The sequence below is a fragment of the Strix aluco genome, chromosome 13 (assembly GCF_031877795.1).
Source record: "Strix aluco isolate bStrAlu1 chromosome 13, bStrAlu1.hap1, whole genome shotgun sequence".
In the NCBI taxonomy this organism is placed as follows: domain Eukaryota; kingdom Metazoa; phylum Chordata; class Aves; order Strigiformes; family Strigidae; genus Strix; species Strix aluco.
In genome coordinates, this window is record NC_133943.1 from 20,636,231 (window position 1) to 20,658,263 (window position 22,033).

At 55.3% G+C, this 22,033-nt stretch overlaps 4 protein-coding genes across 4 annotated transcripts in view; all 4 read right to left on the reverse strand.

The window, feature by feature from the left end:
• Positions 1–1,027: 1,027 nt before the first annotated feature.
• On the reverse strand, positions 1,028–5,655 carry LOC141929188 (protocadherin gamma-A10-like). The gene is made up of 7 exons (XM_074838369.1): positions 5,533–5,655; positions 5,330–5,387; positions 5,157–5,224; positions 4,160–4,214; positions 3,854–4,047; positions 1,248–3,797; positions 1,028–1,108 (listed from the first exon to the last, which is right to left on the reverse strand). Exons 1-7 carry the CDS (start codon positions 5,653–5,655, stop codon positions 1,028–1,030), a joined length of 3,129 nt encoding a protein of 1,042 aa, XP_074694470.1.
• On the reverse strand, positions 5,548–9,409 carry LOC141929369 (protocadherin beta-15-like). Its single transcript, XM_074838704.1, has one exon. The coding sequence runs from the start codon at positions 9,205–9,207 to the stop codon at positions 6,766–6,768; it is 2,442 nt and encodes an 813-aa protein (XP_074694805.1). The 5' UTR covers positions 9,208–9,409; the 3' UTR covers positions 5,548–6,765.
• On the reverse strand, positions 5,548–20,040 carry LOC141929370 (protocadherin beta-15-like). Its single transcript, XM_074838705.1, has 2 exons — positions 17,411–20,040; positions 5,548–6,695 (listed from the first exon to the last, which is right to left on the reverse strand). The coding sequence occupies exon 1, from the start codon at positions 19,919–19,921 to the stop codon at positions 17,480–17,482; it is 2,442 nt and encodes an 813-aa protein (XP_074694806.1). The 5' UTR covers positions 19,922–20,040; the 3' UTR covers positions 5,548–6,695; positions 17,411–17,479.
• LOC141929372 (protocadherin beta-15-like) overlaps positions 5,548–22,033 on the reverse strand; it is a 34,085-nt gene continuing 17,599 nt past the window's right edge. The window contains exon 2 of the mRNA XM_074838706.1: positions 5,548–6,640. The gene's annotated coding sequence lies outside the window, so the exon portion shown is untranslated. The remainder of the gene's footprint in view (positions 6,641–22,033) is intronic.

The window sequence follows — 22,033 nt, forward strand, 5'->3', positions numbered from 1 at the left end:
TTTTCTTCCCACATGCATATGGCATGTGAGTTTGTGTCTGATAGATGGTAACGACCACAAGGTTAGTTCAGGTGAAGCATTAGGTTATGTCTCAGCTTCCGTTCTCACTCACACAAAAGCACCTGTACAAATTCACAATATTTTGGCAAGATCTAGGTTCAGCACAGAAAATCTGTGTGGACCTTCACCAGGATCCTTACAGTATGGTTTTCTCTCAACTTGAAAGCAGTCATTTTGGTGTGCCACTAGTTTATTTTGTTTAAAATGTAACCATACAATGTATCACCATCTAAAATAGCAGAATAACGAGCAACAGTATTCATTGATTATATTCCTGAAGTCCTAAAAGTCTGTTCAGTTCATAATGGAAGATCAGTAACGGAGGCAATAACGCAGGCCACTTCCAAGACAGCCTGTTTGGTAAACGGGCTTTCAGAGCAGTTTGGCGTGTTTGGCAGGGAAAAATGTTTTAATATTATAAGGAACCCAAGGAGTAAAATATTTTATATTATATATTCTCAGATTAACTCACATTCCGAAATTAGACACACGATAAACAGACTGTGATGAATCGTAATTTGTTTTAAAATATTTTCCATCTCTACTCTAGCAAACATACTCTGTTTTGATATCTATGCCTGTACACCAAGTGACAATTACATTTGTAGCGAATCCAAAGGTTCAGTTACGAGGCCCAGCAGTGGGAAAAAACTCAATGGGATATCAGAGGAATTTTTCACCATGTAATACGAACTACTTCGTAGAATTTTGTGTGTTATTAAGTGGAATTGATTAATTCATTTGTTGAAGGCAGATTTCAAGTAACGTGGGTCTTCAGAGATCTTGGCTTTTGGACTACAGTGTTGCCATGTTCTACCAACATTAGAGAGCTGATACAGGGGATGGCAATGAAATTCTGGGAACGGGGTACAAGGAAGTACTTAAAAAATTTCAAGGAAGTGTCAGAAGAAGATCTAGAGACTGAAATTTCCTTGTGCAGTTTCACATGCAACCAAATGTTCCAGCCTTAGAGAAAGCTAGACACGATGAACCCTGCCCAGCTGGTAGAGAACATGGCACATAAAAGACGTAGAGCAGACTCGGCACACTTTCAGGAGGTGACACTCATAAGATGGACACCGTCAGAAAATGTGATTTCCAAGACTGTGCATTTTGAAATCTCTGTGGTTGCCCTAAGAATCCTAAGCACCGCGTACACAAAAGAAGATTAAAAAAAATTAACGTACCTGAAAGGAAACTTGGCCACCATTCTCGGCCACGTGATCTCCGGTAGGGACGAGATCACCCGAAGGCTCAGCCTGCGGCCGGGCCGGGAGGGTGTCGCAGCAGCTGCCGCCCGACAAGCGGAGCTGGCTCTTGCGCGAGTCGGCGGTGAGCGACACCTCGTGCGAGTAGGAGCGCAGGAAGGCGCGGACGCCGTCGATGCCCACGAAGTGCGAGGCCGGCACGCCGCGCAAGGCGCCGCTGCCCGCCGCCAGCAGCTGCGAGCGGCGCCAGCGCCGCAGGCGCAGCGCCAGCAGCAGCAGCAGGAAGGCGAGGAAGAGGCAGGACACGGCCGCCACGGCCACCACCAGCCACCGCGTCAGGCTGCCGGCCGGCTCGCCCGGCGCCGCCGCCGCGCTGCCCAGCTCCGACAGCAGCTCGGCCACGCTCTCGGCCAGCACCACCGTCAGCGTGGCCGTGGCCGACAGCGCCGGCCGCCCGTGGTCCTTCACCACCACCACCAGGCTCTGCCGCGCCGCGTCGCGGGCCAGCGGGAAGCGCGCCGTGCGCACCTCGCCGCTGTGCAGCCCCACGCGGAACAGCCCCGGCTCCGTCGCCTTGGCCAGCTCGTACGACAGCCACGCGTTCTGCCCCGCGTCCGCGTCCACCGCCACCACCTTGGCCACCAGCGCCCCGGGCTCCGCCGAGCGCGGCGCCAGCTCCACGCCCGCCCAGCCCGCGCCCGCACCCGCGCCCGCCCCCGCGCCCGGTCCCGGCGCCGGCGGCGGGTACAGCACCTGCGGCGCGTTGTCGTTCTCGTCCACGATCACGAGCCGCACCGACACGTTGCTGCTCAGCGCCGGCGCGCCGCCGTCCTCCGCCCGCACCCACAGCCCCACCTCGCGCACCTCCTCGTAGTCGAAGGAGCGCAGCGCGTACAGCGCGCCCGTCTCCGCCTGCACCGACACGTAGGACGACAGCGGCGCGCCCCGCACCCGCCCCTCCGACAGCCGGTACCGCACGCGCGCGTTCTGCCCCCAGTCCGCGTCCGCCGCCCGCACCGTCAGCACCAGCGCGCCCGCCGCGTTGTTCTCGGGCAGCCGGGCGCTGTAGCGCGCCTCCGCGAACACCGGCGCGTTGTCGTTCACGTCCAGCACCCGCAGCGCCAGCACCGCGCTGCTCCGCAGCGCCGGCGACCCGCCGTCGGCCGCCCGCACCGTCACGTTGTACTCCGCCACCTCTTCCCGGTCCAGCTCCTCGGCAGTCACCACGCTGTAGTAATTATCAAATGATCTCTCCAGCCGGAACGGGAGGTTCTCCGCGATGCTGCACCGCACCTCGCCGTTCGCCCCCGAGTCCCTGTCTTGGACGTTGAAAATTGCGATGACTGTCCCCAGCGGTGTATCTTCTGGAACCGGGCTGAACACGGACGTAATGACAATCTCGGGGACGTGGTTGTTCACATCAGCGACTTTGATGAGAACCTTGCTGTGGGACGAGAGTCCGCCCGCGTCCCGAGCCTGCACATCCAATTCGTAAAAATCTTGTTCCTCGAAATTCAGCTTCTCCGTTATCTCTATTTCTCCACTTTCCGGATACAGCTTAAAAGTCTTGTCGAACTTCTCCGGGATTTTAAAGAACGAGTACTTCACCTCGGCGTTTGGCCCCTCATCTCTGTCAGTCGCTGTCACCTGTAACACCCGACTTCCCACGGCCACGTCTTCTCTCACGGTGACCTTATACACAGACTGAGTAAACTCCGGAGCGTTGTCATTTCCATCTAACACAATTATCTGGATTATTGTCGATCCCGATTTCACAGGACTCCCGCTGTCTGTGGCTGTAAGGATCAAATTATGAACAGCCTGCTGTTCCCGATCCAAAGATTTCACCAATATTAATTCCGGATATTTCACATTGTCATCTGCGTTTCTTACGTCCAAGGTGAAATAAGGACTCTCGCTACACTCGTAATGTTGTAAAGAGTTCACTCCTATGTCGGGATCTTGAGCTTTCTCCAACGGGAAACGCGTGCCTGGTGCAGTATACTCGCTGATTTCTAAGACGCTGTTCCTTTCTGGGAAACTGGGAGAATTGTCATTAATATCCAGTATTTCTACCTCCCCTCTGTAAAGCTTCATTGGATGTTTTACAAGAATCTCAAAATTTAGGACACATTTAGCAGCAGCGGCACATATCTCCTCTCTGTCCACGCGCTCCTTGACAGATAAGTGGCCGTTTTGCAAGTCCAAAAAAAAGTACTGCGTCCTACCTGTGTCAACAACGCGGACACCGCGGTCGGGGAGCGCCGGCAGCTCCAGCCCCAGGTCCTTGGCCACGTCGCCCACGAACGAGCCCTTGGGCATTTCCTCGGGAATCGAGTAGCGTAGCTGCCCCCACGCCGCCTCCCACGCCGCCACCAGCACGCACCACAGCAGGGCTCGCTCCCGCCGGCCCCGGCTCGCTTCTCTCCCCGCCATTGCCAAGCCCGGCAGCAGCTGCCCCGCTCGCCCCTCCGCCCGCCGGGGCCGGCCCGCGGGTCCCCGCTTGTCGCCGCGCTCCTCCCGCCGCGCCTGCCGCCGAGCAGCCCGGCTCCGCTGGCTCGCACCGCTCTGCTTCGGGCTCGGACCTTGCAGCTCCGCGGCTCGCTAGCCAGCTCGTCGCTTCTCCGGCGGCCGCCGCCCGCTCGTCGTCCCATCGTGAGCCAACAGCGACACTCGCCGCCGCGGCGAGTAACTGCAGCGTTCTGGCCCTCCGCCCGGCCGGGCTCCCGCTCCCGCGCAGCCCACAGCGCTGGCTGCAGCCCCACGCTTGCGAGCGTCCCTGAGAACGGCGTTTCCAGATTCACGGGGCAGGCAGGCACCCGGGAGAGGCTCTTTGACATGTCCTGCCCACCGCATTGCTTCCTAAACAGCACCTCCGGGGAGCCCCTCACGACAGCTCTGCAGTGTGTTGAGGCCCTCCAATACAGGAATCAGCCTTCCCCGCTCCTAGCGTTAAACCCGTAATAAACCATCAAGCCGTGAACCTCATCAGATACCTGGAATCTCCAGGTGGAACAAACCGAGAAGCATTTGTTTTATACCAGGAGGTGCTGGTTCCTTGTCATCTCACTAAGAGAGACACACTGACTCTCTGAGACATCATTCACAATTATGTTTATTATAGCTCACACTGTTGGAAGAGGTTAGCATAGAGAATCCTTCAGATGTGGAGGACCCTGAGCAGAGCAGCTTCACACAGGACTCCAGCCATGTGCAGCATGCCATGCAGAGCCCTGTCATGGAAAAGAAAGAGTGCCTCTGCTTCAGCCATTCCAAATATTACAGCCCTTTCCTGCAAGACAGCAATTCTACTCATCATTTCTACTGTCACAGTAAAAGAAGTTCCCCTGTGCACGTCTTGCTCGCAGGTGTCTTTCTCTCCAGGAGCAAGTGGGAGCTGCCTGCAGGTTCTTTGGTTATAGGGAGCTGGCTGAGCTTGTCCTTCTGCCAAAGGATTTGTGCAACATAACACGGGACAGGCCTGTGCCTGAAAGGAGGTTGTAAGAAGGTGGGTGTTGGTCCCTTTTCCCAAGTAACAAGTGATAGGACAAAAGGAAATGGCCTCAAGTTGGGCCAGGGGAGGTTTAGATTGGATATTAGGAAAAATTTCTTCACACAAAGGATTGTCAAACATTGGCACAGGCTGCCCAGGGAAGTGGTTGAGTAACCATCCCTGCACATGGCGCACAGGGACATGGTTTAGTGGTGGATTTGGTAGTGTTAGGTTAATGACTGGACTTGATGGTCTCAAGGATCTTTACCAACCTAAACGATTCTATGATTCTAATCAGATTAACTGAAGAGTGGACCATTCTCTTCTCGATGTACTTCTGGTACGAGATGGTCTTCTGGTCAGCATCACTACAACAGCCTTTGCTCAGCACTTACCTTTTTATTAAGGTCTTTGTGGAAGGGACAGCTGTAGTCCTCTGCATTTCCTGAGAGGGAATCCTCACCTGGGTAGCATATTTAGCTCACCAAATGCCGACATCCTAGAGCTCCCTCAAATACAACACTAAACAATCATGTATGGTGTCTTTGTGTCATCCATCCCCCAAAACCTTTAGAATCAAAATACTTTGTGCTCAAATACCTCACAGCTTCCGTGTGCACCTGGAGCTGTTGGGAGATTTGGAAAGGTCACTCCCCCACCTCACTACTTTGCAGAGACCTTTGAACACCCATGCCCAAGGGACAAAATATGAAAAATAACCGGGCCTTTTAAAAAAACTTGACAGAGCTTTCCCAGGAAGAACATCACTACAAAGACCACAGGATATTCAGGTGTTCTCTTTATTTCACTTTCACACACAAGCATATACTGGTTTATGATGCTACATATAATAATTGCAGCAGAACAAAACATGAGGGTTTCCAAATATTCCATGACACAATCTGTTCACTCAATCTGTTCTTACACTTGGGGTGACAGTCCTTCTGAAGAGGAACAGGCAAAACAATGCTAAAAAAGTTCACAGAGTAGGAGGAGAAGGGGCAAAAAGGAGAAAGAAAATGCTCTAAAACAAAACCAGAAAATCATATTGGGAGAGAATTCCCATTCAAAAACAATGACAAGACCAAACTCAACGGCTCTTTCCAAGTTCATCTCAGTTCTGCCTTCAGACAAAGTCCTCTGAAGCAACTTGTGGACTTTCCTTGCAATGCACCCAAAGGCAATGAACACGTTTGCCCAACTCTGAACACTTCCAGCCTATGCCAACACCGTTGGTGCTGCTCTATTTCCAAGGCAATCCCAAGGAGGCAGCCCACCCGCCCAACCCCCTCTCATGGGCCAAAGGAAGATCTCGTGTGTTCTGCTGCTCTCCCCTAGAGAAGATGCGACTGCTGTCCTCAGAGGGTCCCAATACCCTTCATGCCCGTCGAGCGGGAATTGTGCACATCGCAATAGTTAGGTGTGCGCAACTCCCTGCTTCTCCGGGCAGCACCAGTGCAGCGTATACAGACACACAATGGCTGTAAGGACAGACATAGTGACAGAGCCCACACCTCTCACAGACAGAGATCCAGGACCCAGAGAAGAATTAGTCCCATGGTTGCACCACGTTGTGACACAGTACTCACAACTTCCTTGATTTTCGGACATGCGAAAAGGGCTACGTGCATTCAGCAAGCGTGTCCTTGGTCTGCCAGGTCACACTGTTGCGTTACAGCCCAGAATAAGAGCTCCATGGCCTTGCCTACCAGAGAAACAAGAACTTAACAGGGGACCCTGGACTTACCTCCAATTTTGAGGTATTTCAGAAATGTCTGTAACAGAGCTGAAACATATTATTTCCTGAGTGAGGGAGCATTAGTTTCTTTTGTTTGGTTGACGTTTGAGGGTGGACAAAAAGTTTTGTCTAACTTTGAAGCTGTGGGAAATCAGTGACACCAATGGCAAATGCAGATTTACTCTGGGAGGAACCACTGCCAAACGCTGTAGCCCGGATCCCTTCCTATCACGAGGCACAAAGCCTCTGGCCGTGCTGACTCCGTGCTAGTTAAAGGAAAGACTATTGAACTGTTCCTCAGAGAGCGTCCCTGGGTTCTCTGGTGCCGTGTCGTTCACGGCCATAGGGCCACGGGGGAAATCGAGATCATCATCGGTGCCTCCGCCCATGGCACAGTGCTGTGGTGGCAGGCTGGGGACGATGGGCTTCAGGAACTTGAACTCGCTGTTGCCCGAGCCCGTGGTGAGGCTGATCTCATAGCAATAGGCGTGGGGCAGGGTCCCCGCAGTGGCCGCATCAGCCAGGCCGCTCTGCAAGTGCCCGGTGCCATAAAGCACGTGCTCACCCGTCAGCTCCTTTCTCTTGCACACCTTGCGAGTGACAAAGGCTGCTGTGGACACGAGGAAGAGGAGTGAGACGAAGACCAAGGAAATGATTAAATAGGTGGTCAGGGAGCCACCCTCATCCTCCGTGGCCAGGCTGCTGTGGGGCAGGCGCACGTCTGAGAAGTCCTTGAGCAGGAGTGCGCTCAGTGCAGCAGTGGCTGACAGCGGTGGCCGCCCGTTGTCTTGCACCAGGACGACGAGCTTCTGCTTCACGGCGTCCCTCTCCGTCACAAGCCTCCTCAGATGCACCTCCCCGCTTTGGGCACCCACCGCAAACAGCCCGGGGTCAGTGGCCCTCAGCAGGTGGTACGAGAGCCACGAGTTCTGCCCTGAGTCAGCGTCGACGGCCACCACCTTGGTGACGAGGTAGCCTGCCTCAGCTGACATGGGCACCAGCTCGCTGGACGCTGGGCTGCTGTCCTGGGCTGGGTACAGCACCAGCGGCGCATTGTCGTTCTCGTCCACCACAAGCAGGCGGACAGTGACATTGGCACTGAGAGGAGGACTCCCTGCATCGGAGGCGCTCACCGAGACCTCGATCTGCCTCACCCGCTCGTAGTCCAGGGGCCGCAGCACAAACACGTGCCCGTTCTCAGAGTTCACGGAGATGCAGGAGCAGGGAGGCTGCTCTGCGGGCTGGGCTGGGGCCAGGGAATAGGTCACCTTGGCATTGGGCCCCACGTCAGCATCCGAGGCGCTGACGGCTCCAACGAGCACCATGGGGACGTTGTTCTCATGCACGTACATGGTGTATGATGTCTGGTTGAAGACAGGCACATTGTCGTTGACATCGGAGATGTCCACTGTGAAGGTCTGGGTGGTCGTGAGAGGAGGTGACCCCGCGTCTGCTGCTGTGACAGTGAGGATGTACCGAGCCGTCTCCTCCCGGTCCAGCACGCTCACGGTCACCAGCTCATAGTAATTCTTATAGGCCGGCCGCAGGGAGAATGACAGCTGGTCCTCGAGGGCACAGGAGATCTTCCCATTGGCACCAGCATCCCGGTCCTTGACAGCAAAGAGGGCGACCACCGTCCCGGGTAACATGTTCTCGGGGAGGGGGCTGCTGAAGGAACTGACCACCAGCTCTGGTGCGTTGTCATTCACATCCACCACCTCCACCAACACCTTGCAGATTGCTGAGAGGCCCCCGCCGTCCATGGCCCGCACACTGAGCTCGTGAGTCTCTGCTGCCTCAAAGTCCAGAGGTTTTGTAAGCCGAATTTCACCACTCACAGGGTCAATCACAAATGCTGAGTGGCTCTGGCCCACCACTTGGCTGAAGTCATAGGTGATGTCCCCATTAGGTCCTGCGTCCTGATCGGTTGCCACCACACTGAGAACCACAGAGCCCTCTTGGGAGTTTTCTAAAACCTGTGCAGTGTACCGCTCCTGCGTGAATGTGGGAGCGTTGTCATTGACATCCAGAACGACAATGTGGATTTGGGTGGTGCCACTCCTGGGTGGAGAGCCCCCGTCCACGGCAATGAGACTGAAACCCACCTCTGCCTGCTCCTCTCGGTCTAGCGCCTTTTCCAACACCAGTTCCACATATTTGTCTCCATTACTCCGACTCCCGAAGGAGACGCTAAAGTACTCGTTCTCGGGAGCGATGCTGTAAGCCTGGACGCCGTTGCTGCCAACATCCAGGTCCCGAGCCCCCTCCAGCGGGAAACGCGAGCCCGGGTCGCTCCTTTCCGGGATCTTCAAAGTGACTCGTTCCTCCGGGAAAGCGGGCGAGTGGTCGTTGATGTCCTCCACGGCCACCTCGACCCGAAAGAACTGCAAGGGGTCGGCCAGCAGCAGCTCCAAGGGGAGCGTGCACGTCCCGGACTGCCCGCACAGCTCCTCCCGGTCCAGCCTCTCCGCCACGACGAGGCGGCCGGTGCCGCGGTCTAAGCGAAAGCGCTGCCGGCCGTCCTCCGAGGCCAGGCGGGCGCGGCGAGCCGAGAGCTGCGCCGGGGCCAGCCCCGCGTCCTCCGCCACGTTGGCTACCACGGAGCCGCTCTCGCCCTCCTCGGCTACGGAGTAGCGGAGGGGCTCGGGGCGAGCGGGCGGCACGGAGAGGAAAGCAGCGAGACAGAGCACTTGCCTTGCGATCGCCATGGCGGGGCGGCGGACAGCCTCCGTCTCGCGGGTCGCCGATCGCCCGCGCAGTCCTCCGCGGAAAGCGGCGCCGGTAGCAGCGCGGCGGGGCGGCGGCCGCTCTCCCTCCCTTGTCGCCGAGTCTGTCAGGCGGCGCGGAGCGCGGCCGCAGTGGCCCGGCAGCGGATGGCCGGGGCACCGCTCGCCGCCCGGCTCGGCTCGGCTCGGCTCGGCTCGGCTCGGTTGCGCTGGGCTGGGCTGGGCTGTGCTGGGCTGGGCTGTGCTGGGCTGGGCTGTGCTGGGCTGGGCTGTGACGGGCAGCGCCGGGCCGGGCTCGGCCGCCTCCCCGCCCGCAGCCGCTCGCTCGGCGCCGCCTTGGCCGGGAGCACCACCCTGCGGCCCGCGGCGGGACTGCGCCCGCCGCCGCCCGCTGCCCGCGCTGCCGGCTCGCCCCGGCACACGGCCCCGTGCGCACCCGCGCGGCTGCCGGCCGCTCGCCCGCCTCGGGACCCGCGGCTGAAGGGATCCAACAGGCCCCGGACGGACCGCGCACGGACACTGCCTTGTCCACACAATAGTACCGCCACCAGGTCCATCTGTCTCCCGTTCAGACAGAAGGAGACTGTGTCAAAGCCTTGCAGGGGCCCCCAAAGCTGACACCCGAAGCTCTTCCCTTGTCCCCTGACGCAGTCACTCCATCACAGAAGGCCACCACGTTGCTCAGGCAAGACTTGCCCTTGGGGAAGCCGTGCTGCCTGTCTCCAATCACCTCCCTGTCCTCCAAGTGCCTGAGTGTAGCTTCTAGGACGATCCATTCCATGAGCTTCCCAGGCACAGAGGTGATGCTGACAGGCGGGTAGTTCCCAGGGTCCTCCAAGATACCCTTTTTGAAAATGGCTGCAATGCTTCTCTTCTTCCAGTCACCGGGGACTTCTCCTGTCTGCTGTGACTTTTCCAGAATCCTGCAGGGTGGCTTGCTACTACATCAGTCAATGCCCTCAGGACTCTGGGATGCATCTCGCTGGGTCCCATAGACTTGTGTATGTTCAGGTTCCTCAGGTGCTCTTGAACCTGATCTTCTCCTACAGTGGCAGGGACTCTGCTCCCCCAGTCTGTGCCTTGATGTCCATCCACTCAGGAGGTGTGGGAAGAGACACTGCCAGTGAAGACTGAGGCAGAAATTTGTGGAGTACGTCAGTCTTCTCTGTTGTTACCAGTTAGCCAGTCTTGTTCATTGGGGACTGAAGTTTTTTTGACCTTCCTTTTCTGGCTGATATAGCTATGCAATCCCTTTGTATTATTCTTGCTCTTCCTGGCCAAGGTCAGCTCAGACTCACCTTGGCCTTCTGACCCTATCCCTACACAACCAGGCAATGTCCCTATACTTTTCCCAGGACACCTGTCCCTGCTCCCACTGCCTCTGCATTTCCTTCTTGCCTTTAGTTTGACCAGCAGGTCTTTAGTCAGCCATGCTGGTCTCCTGCCTTCCTTTCTTGATTTCTTACACCTATGGATGGGAAGCTTTTGGGCTCTTTAGAAAGTATCCTTACAGATCTGACTCTTCTGATCTGCTCCCTTGTCCCTGAGGGCAGTTTCCCAGGGTGTCCCATTGACTGACTCCTTGAACAGCTGGAACTTTGTTTTCCAATAATTCAGGTTCCTGCCTCTTGCTCCGTTTCCACAGCTGTAACCACCCCCACAGCGCATTTGCCACCATCCATGACTCAGTATAGGGGTAGAGCACTGGCCACTTTTCTCACTCAGCGATATTCAAGGCCAGCTGGATGCTTTCACTTCTGCGAACTGACTCGATACACCTTCTACTTCAGCAGCTTCAGTGCGACACCACACAGCTGCTTTTCACCTTCCATGTTTCCCCACAATACAACAGGACCCATCGGTAAACAGGGCACATCGCTTCTCATTATCCAGTAGTTTATTATATGTGGGGCCTCTTCAGCACGCGTCACCTCTTCCTCTGGCACCATTCCAAAATCTCTGCCTTCTGGCCAGTTTGTAATCACTTCCAATATTCCTGGAAGGCTGGGGCTCCCTGTTTGAGTCTGTTGTGTGATTAATGCGACCCATTTACTCCACGTGGCATCAGTTGCATGGTGTGTAGCGGGGACACTCCCTTTGAACACCCAGCCCAGCACTGGCAGTCGGGGAGCCAGGAGGAGCTGTGCTTCAGTCCCGGTCACCTCTGAAGCAGCTCAGACCCCTTCATATGTTGCCAGTATCTCCTTTTTGGTTGGAGTATAGAGGTCTTCTGATCCTCTGTATCCCTGACTCCAAAACCCCAGGGGTCGACCCCGAGTCTCCCCTGGTGTTCTCTGTCAGAGACTCCAGGTAGGGCCGTTCTTCCAGCTGCAGTGTAGAGCACATTTTTAACATCTTGTCCTGTCCAAACTGGCCCGAGGGCTACTGCATGGACTATTTCCTCTTTAATTTGTTCAAAAACTTGTTCTTGCTCCAGGCCTCATATAAAATCGTTATTTTTCTAGGTCACTTGATAGGGAGGGCTGACAATCTGACTGTAATTTGGAATGTGCTGTCTCCAGAAACCCACAAGACCTAAGAAAGCTTGCATTTCCTCTCTGTTAGTTGGTGGGAACATAGCTGTTATTTTATTAATCACCTCCATTGGAATCTGACGATGTCCCTCTTGTCATTTTACTCCTAAAAACTGAATCTCTTGTGCAGGTCCCTTGACCTTACCATGCTTTATGCCAAGAATTCTCTCAGCTGGCTTTGGATTATTTTCTCCCCTTTCTCAAAAAATGCTTCTCCTCTATTACCCTATACACTGATGTCATCAATGTACTGTAAGTACTCTGGGGCTTCACTCTGTTCCAGTGCAGTCTGGATCAGTCCATGGCCAATGGTGGGGCTGTGTTTCCACCCCTGCGACAGTCGATTCCAGGTGTGTTGGACATCCCTCCAGGTAAAAGCAAGCTGTGGCCTGCACTCTGCTGCCAGAGGAATGCAGAAAAATGCCTTAGCAATATCGATCATGGCGTACCACTTGCTTGCCTTCCACTCTAGTTCATATTGCAGTTCCAACATGTCTGGCACGGCAGCACTCAGCGGTGCTGTGACTTCATTCAGGCCACGATAGTCCACTGTCGATCTCCACTCTCCATTAGACTTTCGCACTGGCCATATGGGGCTGTTAAAGGGGCAGCGCGTCTTGCTGATGACTCCTTGGCTCTCTAGCTGACGAATCAGTTTATGGACAGGGATTACAGAGTCTCGACTGGTGCGATATTGCCGTTGGTGCACCGTTGTAGTGGCAATTGTTCTTTGACCCTCAGCAATCCCACAACAGAAGGATCCTCTCAGAGACCAGGTAACACAGACGGCTGTTTAGTTTCTTCTGTTTCCAAGGCAGCTATACCAAAAGACCACCAATACACTTTTGGGTCCTTAAAATACCCTCTTCTGACATAATCTATGCCAAGAATACATGGAGCGTCTGGGCCAATCACAATGGGGTGTTTTTCCTACTCTTTTCCACTTAGGCTCACCTTGGCCTCCACTACAGTCAGCTGTTGAGACCCCCCTGTCACTCCTGAAATACCGATGGGCTCTGCCCCTTTAAAATTTGACGGTATTAGGGTGCATTGAGCACCAGTGTCCACTAAAGCCTTCTACTGCTGGGGGTCAGACGTGCCAGGCCATCGAATGCACACAGTCCAGTAAACTCAGTTGTCCCTGTCCTCCGCCTGGCTGGAGGCAGGGCCCCTCTAATGTTGATCATAATACTCGCTAACGACAAATGGGTTAGTGTGGTGTGCACGGGTTTCAGCCTCATCTTGATCACTCACTGCTTGTGAATACAAATCACAAGTTCTTCTCATAGGATCGTGAGCAGAGTCGACCTTTCTGCTCAGTTTGGGCACTGGATTACTGGAAAGCGGAGCAGCATTTCTTCTAAAAGAACCCCGTTTTGTACTTGTTCTTCCTTCCAACTCACATACCCGCTCTTCTAGGAGGTAGGTCAGTTTTCCATCCCGTTTCTTCATGTCTTCTCCACAGTCATGCAGGCAACGCCACAGCTTCCCCCGTGGTGTGTAAAGGTTCTCTCGAGTAGAGAAATAACTGTTCCTCATAGCCAAGATTCTAGTCCATGCAGGTGGGCAGTAGGACATGTCCTCTTTAAAGTGCTGGAATTCTTCAGATAGTTTCTCCACAGCCGCGATGAGGGAGGAAGAGAGACTTTCTTCCTACTGTTGTAGTCGGTGAGCCAATTCATCCACTTTGTCCCTTTTTGTCTCTCCAGCCCATTACTTCCAATGCATTGGCATATGATGATGGTGTTCTCCGTACAAACTTCCACCACATGGGCCAGGTACATCGGACTTCATCTGGATCTGTGGGTAGCCGTGCATTATCTGGGTCATAGTAAAGCATTTCCCACACTGCTAGCTCCCTCAAGTATTGAATACCTCTCTCCACAGCAGTCAACTTACTTGGATGACATACAAAACCTTCCTTGAAGGGATACCTCTCCCTCACACTTGACAGAAGTCGCCTCCAGAGACTGAGATTTTGTGTCTTCTTTCCAATGGCTTTGCCAATGCCCCCTTCCCTAGAAAGGGATCCCAGCTGCCTGGCCTCCCTGCCCTCTAATTCCACACTGCTGGTCCCACTATCCCAGCATCTGAGCAGTCAGGTAACGAGTTGCTCACCTGGATGGTGGCTGAAATCTTTTCGCATGTCTCGCAGCTCACTCAGGGATAAGCATCCAGTGACTATCACTGGCTCTGCCTCCTCTTCCTGTTCTTGTGACGGGCCTGGTTCATCCTCACCCTGTACACTGCGAGGGGATTTTCTTCTGTATTTCTTCTTATGTCTGGCAGCAACTGACACCGTCATGGGTTGGTTCTCTGGTTCAGCTGCAGCGCCCGGCTCCGGGCTTGTAGTGGCTGCAGTTTCTGTTACTTTTTTACCAGATCCAGAGCCCTTCTCTTCCTCTTGGGGGTGCTGAACAGTGTTTAATAGCACCCAGTAAGCGTGGGCCAGGCCCCAGCACGTTGCAGTGAGCTGTGTCTCTCTGGAATTACCCGGGCAACAACATATTTTTTCCAAATATTTTACTACTTCCTCAGGATTCTGCACCTCTTCAGGAGTGACGTTCCAATACACTGGATGTACCCACTGTTCTAGGTACTTGCCCATGCTACTCCACACCCCCAGCCACTCATCATTCTCCAAACTTGGGGTAGATTTCCAGGTGATACTCTTAAAGAGTTGCTTAATCCTGAGCAAAACCTGAACCACATGAAGGAACACACTAGCTCCTAGCAGTAAGATGACCATGTTAATGTCAACATTGCAAGGATATCTGAAAGTCTTGAATGTCTCAAACATAATTGTAGATAGCTCCAGGACCGATGACTGCACCCTGTCATAGATCAGCATTACAAAGTACAGCAAAACCAAAATCTTAACCCAAGTCCCAGGGACTGTGAGCAACAGCATGGGAAATACATATTGCAAGTGAGGTGAGAAAATCTTAAGGAGCCAAGTAATCAACATTATTACCCATTCTGTCATTATCTCAAACCTCAGGCCCCAGGTTGGGCACAAGAAAGACTGTCGAGGCTTGAACTCGGCCAGTAGCCAATCACCACGTGGCCAGTCGTTTACTTCCCCCTCCCCCCCCGCCCCTCCCCCCCCGCCCCCAGGGAAGTAGGGGAGGGACAAAAAAAAAAAATCGTAGGTGAGAATAAAAAAAAATTTAGTAGCACTAAGAAGACAACAGTAACAATAGTAAGTCCAAACGGGTAAAATGCAGCAGTGGATCTCCAACCGGTGACTGGTACGCAGCCCGTCCCCCCCCAGCAGCGACCGACCACACCAGAAATCCCACCGTGCTGACTGGGGAACCGAAACAGAAACAGGGCATGAGCGAGCACGAATCTGCCTACGTACTGAGCATGACGTCCCATGATATGGCATACTGCAATGACACATCTGGGCCTGGCCCTGTACCTGTGCTCACTCTCAGCCCAAGGAAAGTTAACTCTATCCTGGCTGAAACCAGGACAGTCACGCAATTGGAAGAGATTAGCAGAGAGTCCTTCAGAGGTGGAGGACCCTGAGCAGAGCAGCTTCACACAGGACTCCAGCCATGCGCAGCATGCCATGCAGAGCCCTGTCACGGAAAAGAAAGAGTGCCTCTGCTTCAGCCATTCCTAATATTACAGGCCTTTCCTGCCACACAGCAATTCTACTCATCATTTCTATTGTCACAGTAAAAGAAGTTCCCCTGTGCACGTCTTGCTCGCAGGTGTCTTTCTCTCCAGGAGCAAGTGGGAGCTGCCTGCAGGTTCCTCGGTTACAGGGAGCTGGCGGAGTTTGTCCTGCTGCCCAGGGATTTATGCAGCACAAAGCAGAACAGCACAGCACAGCACAGGCCTGCGCCTTCCCTGTTTCACTGGATCATTCACTCCTCGATGTACAAGAGTCATGTGGTCAGCATCGCTACACCAGCCTCTCCCCAAGACTTCCCTTTTTATCGGGGCCTTTGTGGAAGGGACGGCTGTAGTCCTCTGCATTTCCTGAGAGGGAATCCTCTCCCTGCTACTAGATTTCACCAAACTCATGGGGCTCCCCCAGATACTCTCCAAAGGAACACGTATGCTGTCTTTGTACCATCCATCTCCTGAAAACCTTTAGAATTAAAATACTTTGTGCTGAAAAACCTCAGAGTTGCCACCTGCAGCTGGAGCTGTTGGGAGACTTGGCAGGGTCGTTCCCCCACCTCACTGCACTGCAGAGGTCTTTGCACATCCACGGCCCCTGTCAGGGGATGGGACAGTTTCCCCTCACCTGGATCTAACTGGGCTCTGTCACAGCCAAGAGCTCAGTGCTCAGAAGACCCACAGAGCCCTGACAGCATTTCCCTGCTCTCCACAATTTTTCCGAATGCTGTCAGCCGCGTCTCCAAGCTGAAGGAATGTACCCACTCAACTTTACCTCAGCCAAGGCATAAAATGAGAAAAAAATTCCCAGTCTTTGGAAAACCTTGAGTGAGCTTTTGCAGGAAGAACATCTCTACAAAGACCACTGTCTCCACACAAGGCATTCAGGCGTTCCCTTTATTTCTCTTTTACACACAAGGGTATCCCGGCTTACAACGATACACTTCAGAACTACGGCAGCACAGAGCGTGAGGGCTTCCAAATATTCTGTGTCAAATGGCCTTCACTCAAACAATCTGTTATTATACCTGGGGTGACAGTCCTTCTGAAGAGGAATAGGCAAAACAATGCTAAACGAAGCTCACAGACTAGAAGGAGGAAGGGCAAAAAGGAGAATGCAAATGCTCTAACACAAACCCAGAAAATCATATTGGGACAGCTTGCCACTGCCATCCACAAACCTCTGAATTCAGCAACAACAATGACAAGACCAAACTCAACGGCTCTTTTGCAAGTTCATCTCAGTTCTGCCTTCAGACAAAGTCCTCTGAAGCAACTTGTGGACTTTCCTTGCAATGCACCCAAAGGCAATGAACACGTTTGCCCAACTCTGAACACTTCCAGCCTATGCCAACACCGTTGGTGCTGCTCTATTTCCAAGGCAATCCCAAGGAGGCAGCCCACATGCCCAACCCCCTCTCATGGGCCAAAGGAAGATGGCAGATGTGTTCTGCTGCTCTCCCCTAGAGAAGATGCGACTGCTGTCCTCAGAAGATCCCAATACCCTTCATGCCCGTCGAGCGGGAATTGTGCACATCACAATAGTTAGGTGTGAGCAACTCCCTGCTTCTCCGGGCAGCACCAGTGCAGCGTATACAGACACACAGACATCCCGGAGCCAGAGAAGAATGAGCCCTGTGTTTGCACCACATGGTGACACAGTACTCACATCTCCCTTCCTTTTTGGACCAGGGACAAGGGCTACGTGCATTTCTGTGAGCATGTGAGTTGTCTGCCTGAACATCCCATCACATTACAGCATGGAATTCGAGGCTCCACAGTCTTGGCTCATTGCAAGTGAGACAAAAATTTAGCAGGGATCCTGGGAAACAACCCCAGTCTGGAAGCATTTCAGAAATGTCCATAAGGGATCTGAAAAATTTCCTGAGTAAGGGAGCATTAGTTTCTTTTGTTTAGTTGTTTTTTGGAGGTGGAGACAAACTTTCATATGAATTCAAGCTTGTGGGAAATTGGTGACGCCAATTGCAAATGCAGATTTACTCTGGAGGAACCACTGCCACACGCTGTAGCCCGGATCCCTTCCTATCACGAGGCACAAAGCCTCTGGCCGTGCTGACTCCGTGCTAGTTAAAGGAAAGACTATTGAACTGTTCCGCAGAGAGCGTCCCTGGGTTCTCTGGTGCCGTGTCCTCCACGGCCATAGGGCCACGGGGGAAATCGAGGTCATCATCGGCGCCTCCGCCCATGGCACAGTGCTGTGGTGGCAGGCTGGGGACGATGGGCTTCAGGAACTTGAACTCGCTGTTGCCCGAGCCCGTGGTGAGGCTGATCTCATAGCAATAGGCGTGGGGCAGGGTCCCCGCAGCGGCCGCATCAGCCAGGCCGCTCTGCAAGTGCCCGGTGCCATAAAGCACGTGCTCACCCTTCAGCTCCTTTCTCTTGCACACCTTGCGAGTGACAAAGGCTGCTGTGGACACGAGGAAGAGGAGTGAGACGAAGACCAAGGAAATGATTAAATAGGTGGTCAGGGAGCCACCCTCGTCCTCCGTGGCCAGGCTGCTGTGGGGCAGGCGCACGTCTGAGAAGTCCTTGAGCAGGAGTGCGCTCAGTGCAGCAGTGGCTGACAGCGGTGGCCGCCCGTTGTCTTGCACCAGGACGACGAGCTTCTGCTTCACGGCGTCCCTCTCCGTCATGGGCCTCCTCAGACGCACCTCCCCGCTTTGGGCACCCACCGCAAACAGCCCGGGGTCAGTGGCCCTCAGCAGGTGGTACGAGAGCCACGAGTTCTGCCCCGAGTCAGCGTCGACGGCCACCACCTTGGTGACGAGGTAGCCTGCCTCAGCTGACATGGGCACCAGCTCGCTGGACGCTGGGCTGCTGTCCTGGGCTGGGTACAGCACCAGCGGCGCATTGTCGTTCTCGTCCACCACAAGCAGGCGGACAGTGACATTGGCACTGAGAGGAGGACTCCCTGCATCGGAAGCGCTCACCGAGACCTCGATCTGCCTCACCCGCTCGTAGTCCAGGGGCCGCAGCACAAACACGTGCCCGTTCTCAGAGTTCACGGAGATGCAGGAGCAGGGAGGCTGCTCTGCGGGCTGGGCTGGGGCCAGGGAATAGGTCACCTTGGCATTGGGCCCCACGTCAGCATCCGCGGCGCTGATGGCTCCAACGAGCACCGTGGGGACGTTGTTCTCAGGCACGTACATGGTGTAAGATGTCTGGTTGAAGACAGGCGCGTTGTCGTTGACATCGGAGATGTCCACTGTGAAGGTCTGGGTGGTCGTGAGAGGAGGTGACCCCGCGTCTGCTGCTGTGACAGTGAGGATGTACCGAGCCGTCTCCTCCCGGTCCAGCACGCTCACGGTCACCAGCTCATAGTAATTCTTATAGGCCGGCCGCAGGGAGAACGACAGCTGGTCCTCGAGGGCACAGGAGATCTTCCCATTGGCACCAGCATCCCGGTCCTTGACAGCAAAGAGGGCGACCACCGTCCCGGGTAACACGTTCTCGGGGAGGGGGCTGCTGAAGGAACTGACCACCAGCTCCGGTGCGTTGTCATTCACATCCACCACCTCCACCAACACCTTGCAGATTGCTGAGAGGCCCCCGCCATCCGTGGCCCGCACACTGAGCTCATGAGTCTCTGCTGCCTCAAAGTCCAGAGGTTTTGTAAGCCGAATTTCACCACTCACAGGGTCAATCACAAATGCTGAGTGGCTCTGGCCCACCACTTGGCTGAAGTCATAGGTGATGTCCCCATTAGGTCCTGCGTCCTGATCGGTTGCCACCACACTGAGAACCACAGAGCCCTCTGGGGAGTTCTCCAAAACCTGCCCAATGTACAGCTCCTCTGTGAAGACGGGAGAGTTGTCATTGACATCCAGAACGACAATGTGGATTTGGGTGGTCCTGCTCCTGGGTGGAGAGCCCCCATCCACGGCAATGAGACTGAAACCCACCTCTGCCTGCTCCTCTCGGTCTAGCGCCTTTTCCAACACCAGTTCCAAATACTTCTTGCCCTTAACACGAGTCCCGAAGGAGACGCTAAAGTACTCGTTCTCGGGAGCGATGCTGTAAGCCTGGACGCCGTTGCTGCCAACATCCAGGTCCCGAGCCCCCTCCAGCGGGAAACGCGAGCCCGGGTTGCTCGTTTCCGGGATCTTCAAAGTGACTCGTTCCTCCGGGAAAGCGGGCGAGTGGTCGTTGATGTCCTCCACGGCCACCTCGACCCGAAAGAACTGCAGGGGGTCGGCCAGCAGCAGCTCCAAGGGGAGCGTGCACGTCCCGGACTGCCCGCACAGCTCCTCCCGGTCCAGCCTCTCCGCCACGACGAGGCGGCCGGTGCCGCGGTCTAAGCGAAAGCGCTGCCGGCCGTCCTCCGAGGCCAGGCGGGCGCGGCGAGCCGAGAGCTGCGCCGGGGCCAGCCCCGCGTCCTCCGCCACGTTGGCTACCACGGAGCCGCTCTCGCCCTCCTCGGCTACGGAGTAGCGGAGGGGCTCGGGGCGAGCGGGCGGCACGGAGAGGAAAGCAGCGAGACAGAGCACTTGCCTTGCGATCGCCATGGCGGGGCGGCGGACAGCCTCCGTCTCGCGGGTCGCCGATCGCCCGCGCAGTCCTCCGCGGAAAGCGGCGCCGGTAGCAGCGCGGCGGGGCGGCGGCCGCTCTCCCTCCCTTGTCGCCGAGTCCGTCAGGCGGCGCGGAGCGCGGCCGCAGTGGCCCGGCAGCGGATGGCCGGGGCACCGCTCGCTGCCCTGCTCGGCTCTGCTCGGCTCGGCTCGGCTGGGCTCGGCTCGGCTGCGCGGGCTGCGCTGGGCTGTGCTGGGCTGGGCTGTGACGGGCAGCGCCGGGCCGGGCTCGGCCGCCTCCCCGCCCGCAGCCGCTCGCTCGGCGCCGCCTTGGCCGGGAGCACCACCCTGCGGCCCGCGGCGGGACTGCGCCCGCCGCCGCCCGCTGCCCGCGCTGCCGGCTCGCCCCGGCACACGGCCCCGTGCGCACCCGCGCGGCTGCCGGCCGCTCGCCCGCCTAGGGATCCGCGGCTGAAGGGATTCAACAGGCCCCGGACGGACCGCGCACGGACACTGCCTTGTCCACACAATAGTACCGCCACCAGGTCCATCTGTCTCCCGTTCAGACAGAAGGAGACTGGGTCAAAGCCTTGCAGGGGCCCCCAAAGCTGACACCCGAAGCTCTTCCCTTGTCCCCTGATGCAGTCACTCCATCACAGAAGGCCACCACGTTGCTCAGGCAAGACTTGCCCTTGGGGAAGCCGTGCTGCCTGTCTCCAGTCACCTCCCTGTCCTCCAGGTGCCTGAGCGTAGCTTCTAGGAGGATCCATTCCATGAGCTTCCCAGGCACAGAGGTGATGCTGACAGGCTGGTAGTTCCCGGGGTCCTCCAAGATACCCTTTTTGAAAATGGCTGCAATGCTTCTCTTCTTCCAGTCACCGGGGACTTCTCCTGTCTTCCATGTTTTTTCCACAATCATGGAGGATGGCTTACTACTACCTTCTGACCCCATCCCTACACAACCGGGCAATGTCCCTATACTTTTCCCAGGACACATGTCCATGCTCCCACTGCCTCTGCATTTCCTTCTTGCCTTTAGGTTGACCAGCAGGTCTTTACTCAGCCATGCTGGTCTCCTGCCTTCCTACTCTTATGTCTTACACGTGGGGATTGGGAGCTTTTGGGCTCCTTTGAAAGTGTCCTTACAGATCTGCCTCTTCTGTTCTGCTCCCTTGTCCCTGAGGGCAGTTTCCCAGGGTGTGCATTGACTGACTCCTTGAACAGCTGGAACTTTGCTTTCCAAAAATTCAGGCTCCTGGCTGTACTCTTTGCTTGACCCATATCCCTCAGGACTGCCAACTCCACCAGTGCGTGATCACTGCAGCCCAGGCTGCATCCAGTCTTGATGTCTCTGAGTAGCTATTTGCGTTGGTGACCAACAGGTTGAGTAACTCATCCGCTTTGGTAGGGCTGTCTATTATGGGGCCTAAGAAGTTATCCTTCCTAAAGGGCACCTCCAAGAAGCCCTTTGGGACAGCTCTGCCGTGTCTTCAGGCTCTCCAATACAGGAAACAGCCTTCCCTCTCATAGAGTTAAACGTGTAATAAACCATCCACCCATGAATTGCATCAGACACGTGGAATCTCCAGGTGGAATAAACCATGAAGCAGATGTTTTGCACTAGGAGATGCTGGTTCCTTGTCATCTCACTAAGATGACACACTGACTCTCTGAGACATCATTCACAACTCTGTTTATCATAGCTCATGCTGTTGGAAGAGGTTAGCATAGAGAATCCTACATCCCTTCAGATGTGGAGGACCCTGAGCAGAGCAGCTTCACACAGGACTCCAGCCATGCGCAGCATGCCATGCAGAGCCCTGTCATGGAAAAGAAAGAGTGCCTCTGCTTCAGGCATTCCAAATATTACAGGCCTTTCCTGCCACACAGCAATTCTACTCATCATTTCTACTGTCACAGTAAAAGAAGTTCCCCTGTGCACGTCTTGCTCGCAGGTGTCTTTCTCTCCAGGAGCAAGTGGGAGCTGCCTGTAGGTTCCTCGGTTACAGGGAGCTGGCGGAGTTTGTCCTGCTGCCCAGGGATTTATGCAGCACAAAGCAGAACAGCACAGCACAGCACAGGCCTGCGCCTTCCCAGATTCACTGGATC

What these genes read in the sequence shown, in the direction of transcription:
- LOC141929370 (XM_074838705.1), bottom strand. Translation starts at nt 19,921, where the DNA reads ATGGCGATCGCAAGGCAAGTGCTCTGTCTCGCTGCTTTCCTCTCCGTG.
- LOC141929369 (XM_074838704.1), bottom strand. Translation starts at nt 9,207, where the DNA reads ATGGCGATCGCAAGGCAAGTGCTCTGTCTCGCTGCTTTCCTCTCCGTG.
- LOC141929188 (XM_074838369.1), bottom strand. Translation starts at nt 5,655, where the DNA reads ATGGAATATTTGGAAACCCTCATGTTTTGTTCTGCTGCAATTATTATA. An exon ending in ACAAAGACCTTAATAAAAAG is followed by an intron (nt 4,215 to 5,156) that starts GTAAGTGCTGAG and finishes GTTTAACGCTAG; the next exon opens with GAGCGGGGAAGGCTGATTCC. An exon ending in GCGAGCCGCGGAGCTGCAAG is followed by an intron (nt 3,798 to 3,853) that starts GTCCGAGCCCGA and finishes GCTCGGCGGCAG; the next exon opens with GCGCGGCGGGAGGAGCGCGG.